Genomic DNA, 15,695 nt, shown 5'->3' on the forward strand with positions numbered 1-15,695 from the left:
CTACATGAGACATTGTGACTCAATTACTGACTTTAAAAGCACAAAAAAAACATATCTCTTCAAGATGGCTTATGGACTGACTGACTAGATTTTTACTTTTTTTATTTTTACTTTTAATTATTTTTTTTGAGATGACTATAATTTTACAACCTTTTTGTTTTGTTTATTTGTGAAGTGACCTTGGGTGACATGAAAGGCGCTCTAAATAAAATGTATTAATTTATTACACACTGGTATTGAGGGTCTCTAGTAGCCCCCAGGGATGGATTACTGCACGGGCCTACCGGGCCCAGGCCCAGGGGCCCAAGAGGTCAGGGGGCCCCGAAGCCCAAGCCTTTGCATGGAATCATTGCCTCAATATCAACAAATCAGGATGTAGGCTATGAATCTGATTGAATTTAGTATTGGCCATCCCCAAAATGCCCCCGAATACAGGAAATCACATTAAACAAATTAAAAATGTTCTGGGGGAGGACCCCCAAACCCCCCCTCCTACATAAGCAACAATTAGTGGGGGGCCCTTAATACATCTGGGCCCAGGGGCCTGAAAGTTCATAATCCGCCCATGGTAGCCCCTCCTCTCCCCCTTGGTCTTGACCCCCGTCTCCCCCTTCCTCTTTCCTGTCTACCGGTAATATCTTTATGGAGAGAGGTAGGTTGACTGATTGCAGCCTCATAAGCAATCTTATAAATATTTCTATTAAACATTGTCATCCATAAGATTGCTTCACTTTATATTGTTTGTATTCAGTTAATATATATTATTTGTGAGTTATTTTTTGTGACTTACTTTCTTTTTAAATGCATTGTTTACATACACACCTCCGTCTAGCCACATGCCAAAAATAGCCCTACAGCGATGTACAGTAGTTTAGCTAAGTAGCTGGGATAGCACATTAGCACCTGCAATATACAGTTATATGTGTGAACTTTTTCAGCAGCTATTGGCGAACTCACCCTGTACTTTATGCTTTGCTGTGCGTGTGTGCAGGTATGTTTTGTTATTATTCTTCACTTTACATGCATTTTTATTTTGCCTGTCTAATATCTTTATGGAGAGAGGAGCTATTGGCGAACTCACCCTGTACTGTATGCTTTGCTGTGCGTGTGTGCAGAATAAAACTTCAGCAGTATCCCGTGCTCGTTTTGGGTCTACCCAGTTACAAAGGTGCCGTGACCCTTGGTTCATCTGATCTGCGCTCGCTAGATCACCGTGGGCTGTTGAAGCTGTTGAAGTTACTACCACAGCAGCCGCCGTTAGCGACAGCCGCTAGCTACTGTACAGTACCTCCTGCATGAAAGCCTCCTCCAACGCGACTCCTGTTCAGTGACGTGTGTGGCCGAATTTATAGGCTGGTCTGTGCGTGAGTCATTGACATAAGATTAGATTAGTATTGTGCATTCTAAACATTGCTCAGCCTGCACTAGTATTTTCCTTTTGAGATATTACTTATATTTTACTATTGAAATTAATTATCTAACTGATTTTATTTTGCCTGGTTTTCTACTGCATTTTCATTTGAAATAATAAGCCAATGCTTCTCAGTTAGTGATATTACATCACAAGTTACATATGGTTTTGAATGATTCAGTAGCAAGTTCCACCCCCATTACCCGCATTGTTAGAAGCTCACCAGAATGGGTGACAAATTCAGTTGGCTATCCTACCAATAGACATGCAGAGCAAGCACATGGCATTAATAATAAAATGCATCACTCTATACCTACCATTCATTCAGACCCAGCACATACTCCACAGACCTGTTCAGAGGGCTGCCTGGATGCCTCAAGGCTGAACGTGGTTGTCCAATCAGATATTAAACCACTCCCATTCTTCAGAGGTGACCGTACTGACACATGCACTGTCCATGAATGGGAAGATTTGATGCAGGCTTACATTCGCCGACGTAAATATAGTACTGCTGAAATGTATGATGTGATAGCAAGCAGACTGATGGGAAAAGCCAGGGACATTGTAAAGGTTTCACTACGTAGCAACCCAGAAATTAACCCCTGTAGCCATCCTGCAGCTGTTTTTGATATACTGAATCAGAACTTTAGTGAACTCCCATACTCTGGCATGCCCATGGCGGACTTTTATAGCACACTTCCAAAAAAAGGTGAGAGTGCACTGGACTACTGGGTGTGACTAAACAAGGCTATAGATGTTGCCGATGAATGTCTCCGCAGGCAGGGTAGATGTGTTGAGGATGTGAGTGCTGAAGTTGTGATGGTGTTTGTTACTCACTGCCCAGACCCTCACCTGGCTATGTCTTTCAAATATAAACCAGCTGGGAGATGGAGTGCAGGAGCGCTTAGATGATCATCAGCGAGATCTGAGACGCGGAGCTTCAATGAGTCAGCTCTCTCCTCTTGTTCACAGTTTGGGCCCTGTGGCACAGTTCAACCGCTCATTCAGCAGCACGCAGGCAGAGATGAACCATCCTGTACAGTCACCCGCAACTGTGCCGTTGACTGCAGTCCGTTCAGAGGAAGAGCCAGGTATGCGTGAGGTGGTAAGTATGCTGAATAAAGTCATCACACTGTGCTCTGCTCCCCAGTCACTCTCACGTCATCTCAGCCTCAACAGCGCCAACGGTCCTCTCAGCCTTTAATGTCTTCTGCATGCAGAGTATGCAGCAGCACTGACCATTCCACCTTTAGCCATTGCAGGCTACTGAAACTCTGTCCTCACTGCTTTCAACCAGGTCATTTCAAACATGATTGCCCGAGTGCCTCTCATCCGGCGGCAGCATCTGCACAGGCCAGCCACACTCCGTTAAACTAGATGCCCCACGCTGTGAGAGGGCAAGTGTGTGTGGTGGTACAGAAGCCCTCATGAGAGAACAAGATCTGCTTTCCATCTACAGTAACTACAGTCGACTTTTGCAAGCAGGACAGGTGCAGATTCTCATTGGCTCGCAGAGACTTGAAGGGTCAAGTGAGCTGTTTTATGCACCTGTGTTGGTGAGTGGCAAGGTCACTTTGAGAGGAATGTTAGATTCTGGCTCCATGTCTTGTACACTTAGTGAAGAGGCAGAGAAGAGACTTCAGGTTTCTGGTGTGCTGCCCAGTGCTCAGTTAATCCCTGGGAATGTGATGATTGTGGGTTGTGGTGGCTTAACAACGTATCCGAAGTGCTTCTATGATCTTTATTGTACCCACTCTAGTTATTGCTGGGCAGAGAGATGACTTCATAATTGGTACTAACGTGATCAAGTCTGTTCTACAAAACATGAGAAATAAGAAAGAATACTGGGAACTAATTTCCTCCAAAAGCAGTGACCCTGAATGTGAGCGCTTCATGGAGCTACTGAGCTGTGTGTCACGGTGGGAGGGCCCAGGTGAGCAGGACAAAGTCGGAACAGTGAAGCTGGTGCATAGTGTTACACTTCTTCCAAAGCAAGAACACCTGGTGTGGGGTAGGCTACCCAGTGATGTCCATGTGTCCCCTGGTAGCACCATCATTGTTGAGCCTACTTCTGCCCGCTCAGCTCCAAAGCACATTATTGTGGGAAAGCTTGTCACAGCTATGTGGGGAGATCGCTGGGTCCCGATGAAGGTTTTTAATCCAACACTGGGTCCTATCACTCTGCGGCGCAATGCTAAGATAGCCGATGTGTTCCCGTGTCTGGCAATGGAGGGCTTGAACATTGCACAAGGACTGTGTCAAACCCAGGATGTTGCCACTAACCCAGTGTTGTCCAGTAGTATGCACACTGATCTGGTTCAGGCAATGAAGGATGCTGGTTTGACTGATATTGACTTGTGGCAGCCGTGGCCCACTGCTTAGCACTCTGGACCAGTGGGCCACAGCTGAAGTGCCCTTGAGCAAGGCACCTAACCCCTCACTGCTCCCTGAGCGCCGCTGTTGTTGCAGGCAGCTCACTGTGCCGGGATTAGTGTGTGCTTCACTTCACTGTGTGCTGTGTGTGTTTCACTAATTCACGGATTGGGTTAAATGCAGAGACCAAATTTCCCTCACGGGATCAAAAGAGTATATATACTTATACTTATATAGAGGGCTGTGAAGTTTCAGTCCCAGAAAAGGATATAGGATGGTCCTATACTACCAGCATTTCATTCCAAACTGTTCCTCCATTGCAAAGCCTCTGTTTTGTTTGACTGCAGGCTCTAAGCGTAGAGGCAGAACAGCGAAAGGTGGGAGAGGTGGCACTTTTCGCCAGTTGACTCCGCAAGACTGGATGGCAGCTTGTGATAGGGGTTTTGCAGAGTTGAAGGCTGCTTTGGTCAACTGTGTGATCCTTGCCCATCCAGACTTTAATAAGCCTTTCATTCTCTCCACTGATGCGTCTCTGGATGGCCTGGGAGCTGTTCTCTCACAAGTCCAGGATGGTGATGACAGAGCGAGGCCAGTGGTGTTTGCAAGTAAGTCACTCAGCCAAAGCCAAGCCAACTACCCAGCACACAGACTAGAGTTTTTGGCGCTTCAGTGGGCGGTGTGTGATAAGTTCAGCCATTGGCTGAAGGGCAGCCAGTTCACAGTGTGGACTGATAACAATCCACTCACATACATCATGACAAAGCCCAAGCTGGACGCCTGTGAACAGCACTGGGTTGCAAAGTTGGCTCCATATAATTTCAAGATCAAGCATATTCCAGGAAAGTTGAACATTGTTGCCGATGCTCTGAGCAGAGACCCCTTTGTCAAGCTGCTTTCAGAACCATACAGAGACCTGCTTGGGTGTGTGAAGGATGTTGGAGATGTTCTCTTCCAGGATGTTTTCCGCTTCATCAGCCAGCCACAAGCACTGTTCCTGTTGGCCAGCCTGCTTTGCCCGCTATGTCTTTGCAGGACCTGCAGTCCCACCAGCATCGAGACACGTCCATCGCAGCCGTTATACCTTATGTGGAAAGGAAACGAAGACCATCTTTCCGTGAGTGTTGCCGAGAAAGCCAGTCTACTCTACAGCTGCTGAGGCACTGGGACAAACTGGTCCTCCAGAATGGTGTCCTGTATAGATTCTGTAAGGACCCTCTGACAAACCACAAAAGATTTGCAGCGCTGAAGTCTAAAGCTCTGACGGGGATCCATGACCTCGCTGGCCATCAGGGTCAGGCGCGCACACTCCACCTGGCCCGCCAAAGGTTCTTCTGGTATGACATGGAGAGGGAGGTCTGTGACTATGTTAAGAAGTGTGGGAGGTGTGTGTTGAGTAAGACACCTGAGCCAGCTGCCAGAGCCCCATTGGAGAAATTGGAGATCAAGTTTATTAAGATTGCCTCTCACATCCTGGCATTTCCACTATGTTATTTATTCAATGTATCTATATCTATGTCTGAAGTTCCAGCTATGTGGAAGTATGCTAGAGTAACACCTACTTCTTGATAAATTGCATAGCATTGGTCTGTGTAAGCAGTCACTCTTTTGGTTTAATTCATATCTTCATTTTAGGCGTCAATGTGTGGTTTTCAATGGCTGTCTTTCCCAGTACACCGTCATGGAAAAGGGGGTTCCACAAGGTTCATGCCTAGGCCCTCTTTTGTTCTATATATTTATTAATGACCTTCCAAAAATATGCTCCAACTGTAATATCTTGCTGTATGCTGATGACACTGTTATTTATTCTGCTAAATGTGATATTAATTTGATCAACTCTTCATTGCAATCAGATTTTGACAACATTCAAAAGTGGTTCGCAGATAATGGGCTCATACTTAATAAAGCTAAGTCTTACAGTATGTTTTTTGACAATAGGTCAACCCGTTACAATCAAGATCACACTCTGTCAATATGGTTTTTATATGATACACTTATGGAGAATGTGGAAGAATTTAAATATTTGGGCCTACTGCTTGACGCAAATCTCTCCTTCTAGTCACATATTGACTCTGTTGTAGGGATGTCACTTTTGTGAAAAAATGCTGTTCGATTTTTGAGACATAAGTGTTCATTGAATCGATTGTAAAATTTGATTTTCCATGTCTAAAGACGTTTCCATTTTCAACGGCAAATATAGGCCAATCCACAAACAACTAACAGGCATTAGGACGAACGTAAAGAGGGCGCTTGTAGACGCAAGCCAGCAAGATTTCTGATGATTTATTGGCGTGAAGTTTCGTGCCTGTAGTACTGCTACAGGCTTCAACGTAACTGTGTCTGTTTCCGATTAGAAATGTCAAACAAATTTTGCCTACGTAGAACTCCACATCGAACTCCTCAAGTTATTAGGGCCTATCACTCGTCTCTCTCCTGTCGCACAGGTCGATCACGTTGTCCTCCATTTTTTGGCAAAACACCAGCAGCACAGCAGCTGATTGAAACAGCTGTTTCTGGTGCGTAAAATTGGTTAAAATTGGTGGGAATTTTCTTTTTAGCTTTCGCAATGCTTACTGCACTTCGGAATTATTTTATATTCTTGTTTGTAAATTTTGTTACATCTATCCTTTTTATTTGTTTAATTCGTTTGAAATTAATAGTGAACATATTTGGTTAAAATCGATTCCCTTGTGCAATCGATTTTCAAACGTAAAGTGACAGCCCTACTCTGTTGTGAAGAAAATTAATTTCAACCTTAGACTCTTGTATCGCTCTATAAATTGTTTCACTCAACAGATCAGATTACGAATTGTAACACAGCTTTTATTTCCCATCCTTGACTATGCAGACATTGTGTATATGAATACAACAGAATCACATCTGAAATCTTTAAATGTTGTCTTCAACAGCCTCTGTCGATTTGTGTTGAGATGTCCATACCTTACCCACCATTGTCACATGTATCAGCAACTGAATATCTTTATTTACAAAATTATTTAAATCCATATAGGTCTACTTATGGGCTTATACATCTTGATCATTTGTTTTTTTCTGTTCCAAGTATATCTAAAGAAATAGGGAGGCGTGCCTTCACATTTAAAGCTCCTTCTGACTGGAATAGTCTACCCAGCTCATTAAGATCTATTTCATCTTTTCCACTTTTTAAGTCATCCCTATTAAACTTTTTGCAATCATGTGACCAATGCACATGCTTTCCTGGTGGTTGACTTATTAAAAAAAAAAATCAATTGGTTTTGGTTTTCAATTGGTTTTCTCCTGTGTCCTTTATTTGTATTTTTGTATTAAAATATAAAATTTGTATTTTTTTATTTTTAATGTATTACAAATTTAATTTCTGTTTTTTACCAACATAAATCTATTAGGTTAGAGAGGGTGGACTGCTTTGTAGCTTGTAGTGATGAAGAGCTTTGGTGTGGATGTATGCGTGTGTAATATATGTGTTTGGTGTTTTTGGGACCCCCTCGAAAACGAGATGTGTCATCTCAAGGGGTTATCCCTTAATAAAGAAAATTGAAATCACAACAGGATCACAACAAGTCTGTGGATGTTCTTGTAATCACAGACCATTTCACAAAGCTCGCCCAAGCGTTTCCCTGTCGGGACCAGACAGCAAGAAAAGTGCCAACACAAGATGTTGTGGGACAAGTTTTTTTGTGTCTACGGTTTCCCCAAGCGTATCCATTCTGATCAGGGAACAAGCTTTGAAAGCGAGCTGATTGCGGAGCTTCTTCGCCTTGCTGGTGTTTCAAAGTCTCACACCACTCCCTTCATCCTATGGGGAATGGTGGAACTGAAATGTTCAACAGGACTCTGGGTGGCATGCTTCGCTCCTTGCCTCCTAGACAGAAGCACAAGTGGCATTAGATGGTCCAGACGATGACGTTTGTTTACAACGGCACGGCCCATGAGACTACTGGTTTTCCTCCTTTTTATCTCATGTTTGGCCGTTTTCCAAGGCTGCCGGTGGACTTGATGTTCCGTAGTGTTTTGCTGGACAACACAGTGTGTGACTATGACTCCTTTGTGGAATCTCTAAAGGTCTGCCATGTCAGTTGCCCAAAAACACACAGAGTCAGAACAGAAACACCAGTCAAGTCAGTACAACAAGAAGGCCAAAGGTCAGCCATTGTCGATAGGAGACCGAGTGCTGGTGGCGAACAAGGGCTGCCGCGGAAAGCGTAAGCTAGCAGACAGGTGGGGAGACACCATGTACACAGTCATTGCTGCCAAGCCAGTGCTCTACGTTTACAGGATTCATGATGACCTTGGAAATGAGAAAGTGGTGCATTGTAACCTGCTGCTGGAGGTCAATTTTCTCCCTCTGAGTGAGAGGCTAGATGGAAGCTCCATGGAAGGTGGCGAGGCAGATGCTGATTCTGTTGAGAATGAGCCTCACTCTGTGCCTGCAGTTCTCAGCGATACAGTGTCTGTCCATCCCTTGGATGAAGCTATCTCTTCTCTTGATGCAGATAGTGGAGCCCGTACTTCATCATCGGTCTCACAGCATCACTCAGATGTCACTGCAGGGTCTACAGAAGACCTGACTGATGATCCTGGCTTGGTCCAGTCTCCCTCTGACTCCCCTCCTGAGCATGGTCTGACTGATGCTTCTAGTCACATTCACATTAGTTCATCTACACAGCCACACATTCCTATTTCACACACCACACATGCACCACATTCACCTCACACTTCTAGATTTGGTCGGGTTATAAGGCCTGTGTGTAGGTTGATTGAATCTATGGTTCAGCTTCAATCTGTTCTTAGTGATGATGTCCCTGAGGGACATGTCATCCATGTTTGAGTATTGTTTTCTAACCCTGTTTATTGACCTGGTTTAATGGGTTGTTATGGGTTTTAGTTTTAAGTGTGCATTACTTTTGTGCTTCTCCGTTGTGGTATAGTCTGTAGGCCTTAGTCTAAGGGGTGTATACGGCATCCCTGTTTCCTATACAGAATTCTGAGACTTGATCAACCTCTGTATTCTTTTAGCCTGATGGGGTAGGCAGTTTTTTATGCTGGAAGGTTTTAGTTCTAATGGCCTGTATACCTGATGGATGTTTGCAGATCTTTGTGCAATTCTGAAGGGGTGAGTGTAACAGGTTAGACATTATACTTACTGTATGAATCACATAATTGCACAATAGATCTAGGTTATCCCCCCTTTCTCTTTCCTGTCTAATATCTTTATGGAGAGAGGTAGGTTGACTGATTGCAGCCTCATAAGCAATCTTATAAATATTTCTATTAAACATTGTCATCCATAAGATTGCTTCACTTTATATTGTTTGTATTCAGTTAATATATATTATTTGTGAGTTATTTTTTGTGAATTTACTTTTTAAATGCATTGTTTACATACATACCTCCGTCTAGCCACATGCCAAAAATAGCCCTACAGCGATGTACAGTAGTTTAGCTAGGTAGCTGGGATAGCACATTAGCACTTGCAATATACATAGTTATATGTGTGAACTTTTTCAGGAGCTATTGGCAAACTCACCCTGTACTGTATGCTTTGCTGTGCGTGTGTGCAGGTGTGTTTTGTTATTATTCTTCACTTTACATGCATTTTTATTTTGCCTGTCTAATATCTTTATGGAGAGAGGAGCTATTGGCGAACTCACCCTGTACTGTATGCTTTGCTGTGCGTGTGTGCAGAATAAAACTTCAGCAGTATCCCATGCTCGTTTTGGGTTATCTTTATTAATAATCAACACAACGCAGAAGTCTACCCAGTTACCCATGATTACAAACACTCATTCCTACTTCCATAAGCATCCATGTATTCAGTCATACATAGACACTCATTTGTGACACACATTCACTCAGTAAAGCATGTCACATGTCCTTCAGACCACCATCACATCTCATTATTTCTCATCAGCCCTGCAGGAGCTCTCAGTAACGTGCACACACACACACACACAGAGAGAGAGAGAGCGAGAGAAGACACACACAAAGACAGAGAGATAAAGAGAGAGAGGGAGAGAGAGAGCGAGAGCAAGAGAGTGATAAAGATATAGAGAGATATATGTGTATGTGTGTAAGCCTTCCAGGAGTAACACATATACATACTGTACACACACACACAGAGACACACACACAAGACAAAGTGCAGGGAGATAATTAATGGAGTATGTAGATGAGCAGTGGACTTCCAGGGAAAAGAAATGCACTGGGTTCATGTCCTTTGTTTGTCTTCATTTAGCTGATGAATTGAGCAATAAGTTGTTGCTAGGCTACTTGGTTTAATAATCCAAAGGAACAAACATAAAGCCCCCCACAGGATATGTGGTCTCTTTGAACAGTCATCGATTAGGGGCTTACTGAGAATGAGGAAGGTGACGGTGGGGAAGATGAAGATAATGGGGGGCAGCAGAATCGACTCACAGTCTGGTCAGATTGTACAGGCCACGGAAAGCGTTCGGGCTCACCACACGGATCAGGTTGTGCTGAAGATACCTGTAAACAACACAACCAAATAAAACAGGAGGAGAAACAGACAGGTCTACAACTTGTCTCCACTCCACACATCTGTACACACACCAACATAAGGCACCATGAGAGGAACCGAAAACACTCGTCAAAACACAACATGTGTATCTGGGAGTGTGTTACTTCTGAAGTAGAGCAGAGATGGAGAGAGAGAGAGAGAGAGAAGGAGGGAGAGAGGGAGGGGAGAGAGAGAGATGGAGAGAAAGAAAGAGAGGGAGGGGGAGGGAGAGATGGAGAGAGAGACAAAGAGAGCCACAGATGGAGAGCAGGAGAGTGAGTAAAAGGGACAGAACAGACAGGGACTTGCCAGAAGAGTGTAATGTGGGATAGAGAAGAGACAAAGAGACAAAGAAACAGACAGAGAAAGAAAGTTTTCAGCAAATCAGCAGAGAATTCTTCCCCTTCTGAAAACAAAGCCCTTCAATCTCCATGGCATCTTCCCTGACAGCCCAGAATACTCAAGGATGACCCCCCACACACACACACAAACCACAGCTCATGTGAGATAACCTGTCTAAATGTATTGCTTGTGGCATGCACTCTCTACCTGTGTGATCTGGGCCTGCCCTCCCCTGCCCCTCGATACAGCCCTCCCCTGGCCCCTATGCCCCCTCTGCTCCTGCAGTCTGTGGCCAAGAGACAAATGCATCCTGTTAACTCCCGTGCAGATAGGGAATGTCTCACTGCTGAGTACGTCAACAAGCGTGGGGCCACTTATTCACTCTGGATTCCCCTTGCCCTCATCTGCCTCCATACAGTATGTGCATGCATACTAAAGTACATGGTGTAGCATCTAGCATGCTAATGAGATTATATCACTGTCAAACACATGTATTAATCATGGGAGAAGTAGAGAAGAGTCACATGCACTTCTGTATTCACTAGATTATCTTCAACCTGTTCCCATCCTATGCAGATATGAAGTGGATGCAGTACTTCCTGCCCGCACAGGAAATTAATTTTAACCGCATGTCCAAGCTGCTATGTAGTACTGTGTCTCTCCTGCAAGCTTTGAGACATGTGGCAAATCACTTTCAAATCAGCAAGGGATATCTTCCCTTTTTTAATTAACATACCAGTGTGGGCTCCATAAGGGCTCACAGTGAGATGGAAGTGTTCCCATAATACTTCAGCCACAGTTGGGCACCTTTCTTAATCTTGACAACAACAGATGGACTCTAAACACATTACAGAGCCTCGCCGTGCTGGAACACAGGCCTATCAGCAAGCTCAGACGACAACACACACATACCCCACATGGAAACTTTGCTGACTTTCGCCACTCATGGCAAATTTCCACTTTTGCTGCCATTCTTGCCAAGATAACTACAGTACATGCCCGCAAATGATGTCTCTTTAGTTTGGAAGATTTGGAAGAGCAGAGGGTCTTACAGTTTCTGCAGGTTCTGGTACTTGAAGAATATATCCGCATTCAATTTCCGCAGCCGGTTCCGCTGCAGTGACCTACAGCAGTGAGGAGAGAGAGAATATATCAGCAAACAAAAGCAGCTAAAGTGTCTGTGTGTCTGTGTGTCTGTGTGTGTGTGTGTGTGTGAGTGTGTGTGTGTATGTGTGTGTGTGCGCATATGCGTTTGTGTGTTCATGTATTTAAGCGTGGTGGCACGTATATGAGTTTATTTGTGTGTGTGAGCTGGTTTGACAGGTATCTTCCATCATGTGTTATGAGATAAGTGTATGGTGAGCATCTGTGTAACCTTGCTGGGTTGGAGAATTATAAAATTTCACTCTGATAAAAAAAATGGAGAGCAAGGCAGTGCACGGCTCATCTCAGCATCACCTTGGTGTCATAATGGATGTCATCTCTACGTGTCTGATACATCCGCATATTCCCCAACGACACAAACAAGCCTCTGCAGGACGTCTCTGCAGTCAAGCACTGAGATGACTTTGACAAGATATCTGATACTCACACACTGTTCTGTACATACACGGCAGGCCTTTAATAAAAAACAGACAAGAAAAAAACTGCTTTCCACCAGCATGATTTCAAAGACCTCCCAGTTTCTGTCTGCTACTTTTCTACTTCCGCGAATTTGGTTGCTTTATTGCTTTTCTAATGGCTGCCTTGTCAACGAGCCTAAACTAATAGTAGCCTAATATTAGTGATTCAAGTAATACTGTATGTCTGCTTCTGGAGGATAGCAGACATTTTACATCAGACAGCGTATCACTTAAAACAGCTGTACTGACATGCTTGAACCATCACTGAATGTGTCTTTGACGACCACATACCAGGCTGTTTGCATACTAACCTTCAACTCAAATGCCAGATAGGAAAGACACACACAATATGGATTATCTAAAGGGTGATTATATTTATGTGACATCTGCTGTGGTTTGATGTGGTATGTGTGTGTGTGTGATATCAGTATATTTCATATGAGCCACCCAAGCAGAGAGCTCAATCATGTCAAGTGCTCAACAGCAAAGTGACGTTGACAACTACAGGAAATGGGACTGGGGGACAGAGACGGAACAGGAAACCGAAGCAGGGAGACAGCAGCAGAGCTGGACAGCAGGACGGTGGAGAGTGCGGAGACAGCAGTGGCAGAGAAACTCACATCATGGGGATGTTCACAGACACACTGGGCACGTCTTTAAAGAGAAATTCACATCATGGTGACGTTCACAGACACACTGGGCACGTCTTTAAAGAGAAATTCACATCATGGTGACGTTCACAGACACACTGGGCACGTCTTTAAAGAGAAACTCACATCATGGGGATGTTCACAGACACACTGGGCACGTCTTTAAAGAGAAACTCACATCATGGTGACGTTCACAGACACACTGGGCACGTCTTTAAAGAGAAACTCACATCATGGTGACGTTCACAGACACACTGGGCACGTCTTTAAAGAGAAACTCACATCATGGTGATGTTCACAGACACACTGGGCACGTCTTTAAAGTTGGCCCCGTCGCAGTCAAGCTCCAGGTCTCTACACAGGCACTGGTCGGGGACAAGCCCCAGCACTGGAGAAGAATAACACTGTCAGAATAAGTAAGAACAGTACACACACACACACACACCTCACACATACTTATACTTCTAGCCATTTTTGATGCATGAGGCTTACAGTATAATTTCTTAAAGTATTATTATTATAGTATATTACAGTATAATTTCTTTCCATAACCTATAAAACCCAGTAAATTAATGTAACATTATCATTTAATAATGAAATGCATTTTAATTGTCTGCAGCCCCTGCAGGTCTGTACCCTGTGTGTGGGCAGGTGTTGTTCAGGTGCATATGTGTCTCTCTCTAGGTGTGTAGATGGGGGCGACAGGTGACGTGTGCTGTTTTATGGTGCTGCATCAGAACCACTTCAACCTAGAACTTGAAACAGCTGCAGGCAAACATGCGTGATCTTACCCCATGATCAGATGTCAAGACAATCTGCATGCTGTCAGCATCACATATTGTATCTCAGGCTCACTGATTAGCAAGGGGAAGCTGAGCTGAAGCTAATTTCATAACCTGGCAAAATCATTTCTTATGTGCAAGCATTAGTGGGTTAGTGTCATGCTACTACAGACCACTTGATAGATTTACAGTAGTTCATGCATGAGCAAAGCTTTAGTTCACTTTGCTCATTGCCCAATGTCAGGGTCCATTAAGCAAATGTTTAATTGTTAATACCACTAATTGTTTGTTTTTAATAACTCATTATATAGTAATACAGTATACATATGCAGTATTGATGTTTTTATTTGTGCCATGGCCAACAGATCCATTCTACTGAGATGATAACCAGCTGAGTAAATTTAACTTCACTGATATAATACAAGGGCAAATCTGTCTCAAACGTCATTATTGCCTTCCTGTCTTTGCATTTTCTGATGTCCATCTATACGGGGTCAACGGTGTTCGAAATAATAATAATAACTTGATTAACTCATTCCTGCATAACCATAAACACTAGCCTGTAATGTTGGTCTTTGGACTGTTTTACTAGAGAGCAGGAGAGATAGTGTCATTACATGTGCTCACCAACTGCAGCGCTCAGAAGTGCACTGTGGTTTAAGCACGAGGTGCGAGTCTTTCCTTTTGCTATGGGTTAATCTGTGTTGCAATCTGTAATTTTACAGCCATGACAATATCCTTTAGCAACACCAATCCCACTTGTGTCCTGCTGCTTGATCATCAATCTAAAAATAATCCACTACCAAATAGGCTACAGAAGCTAGCTAAAAACCTGAGATTATTTACTGGGGCACAGCAGATTTGGAGACCTGCAGATTTGTAGACCTGTGGTTGGCCTACAGATTTGTAGACCTGTGAGAGACTCTCAAACCGGCTGTGCCACCTGCAGCTTGTGCCACTGGCTCAAAGGTTGTGGGGTGGATCATGCAACAGGCAACATACAGTTTTAATGAGTTTATTTATTAAGGCATTTTAAGAAGATTAGTGCATTAATTTGGGGCAGGTTTAGGCATTGATTAACACTTACCAGCAGATTAAGGGGCAATTAAAGTCAAGGCACCCTTGGATATCCAAACACGCTTTGTTTCACGGGAAACCATGATTACTGTAAGAATATTCATAAGAATCGTAGGGCTTCACAGTGGGGCTGGTGGGGGTTATCATCAGAATGATAGTCTCTAGTGTGATGTCCTTACTTGGCCTTGACTGTGCAGTGGCAGGTGAGTCACGGCTGTGAAGTGTGTGAGGACACACACACAAAGTGTCTGTGTGTGTCTGTGTGTGTCTTAAAATACATCTCACAGAGGGTGAGAGAGAATACAGCAGGAAACAATTAGTATTTCATTCTATATTCACCATTAGTATTCTATTCTATACTCACCATTAGTATTCTATTCTATACTCACCATTAGTATTCTATTCTATATTCATCATTAGTATTCTATTCTATACTCCATTAGTATTCTATTCTATATTCACCATTAGTATTCTATTCTATATTCACCATTAGTATTCTATAAATGTTTCACCATGCTGACTGTGTAACCAAGCATACAGTCTACCTACAGCCATCGGTTATCTGGTTTGGAAGTCTGTAAGGCATTTGTAACCAAGACTGAATGTATCCCTGAAAAACGTTAGTTAGGAGTGACAAATGAGGGGCTGTGATTAATACTTTCTGTGGTGTTGAATATGTTATGTATATTTCTAAAATCAATAAGCTGTGGCTTTGATATTTGCCGAGGAAAAGGCCTCACTGAGCTGTCAAGTCTCAAATAGCGAAGAAAAAAGTCAAGTTGAGCCACTTCAGCATCCAGCACTGTAGCATACATCAGCATGCAAGGACACACTGTTTATTGTGACTCACAGCTTGTGGTTAAGGACCAGGGCTGGACTGGGACCAAAAAATGGCCCAGGCATTTTTGGCCATGGCGGCCCACC

The 15,695-nt window shown here is 43.6% G+C and overlaps 1 protein-coding gene across 5 annotated transcripts in view; it reads right to left on the reverse strand.

The window, feature by feature from the left end:
* Positions 1–15,695, reverse strand: part of rxfp1 (relaxin family peptide receptor 1) — a 119,952-nt gene that overhangs the window by 28,076 nt on the left and 76,181 nt on the right. For 4 of the 5 annotated variants that reach the window (XR_007195703.1, XR_007195702.1, XM_048263369.1 and 1 more), the window contains exons 4-6: positions 13,195–13,300; positions 11,693–11,764; positions 10,196–10,267 (exon numbers count right to left, since the gene is read on the reverse strand). Coding sequence is in view for 3 of the 5 variants with exons in the window: in XM_048263369.1 (XP_048119326.1) it covers positions 10,196–10,267; positions 11,693–11,764; positions 13,195–13,300 (250 nt within the window). In the remaining 2 variants the exon portion in view is untranslated. Of the gene's footprint in view, positions 1–10,195; positions 10,268–11,692; positions 11,765–13,194; positions 13,301–13,548; positions 13,853–15,695 lie in introns of those variants that run through there. The other variant, XM_048263370.1, reaches the window with a different exon arrangement.

Source organism: Alosa alosa, chromosome 14 (assembly GCF_017589495.1).
Source record: "Alosa alosa isolate M-15738 ecotype Scorff River chromosome 14, AALO_Geno_1.1, whole genome shotgun sequence".
Classification (NCBI taxonomy): Eukaryota; Metazoa; Chordata; class Actinopteri; order Clupeiformes; family Clupeidae; genus Alosa; species Alosa alosa.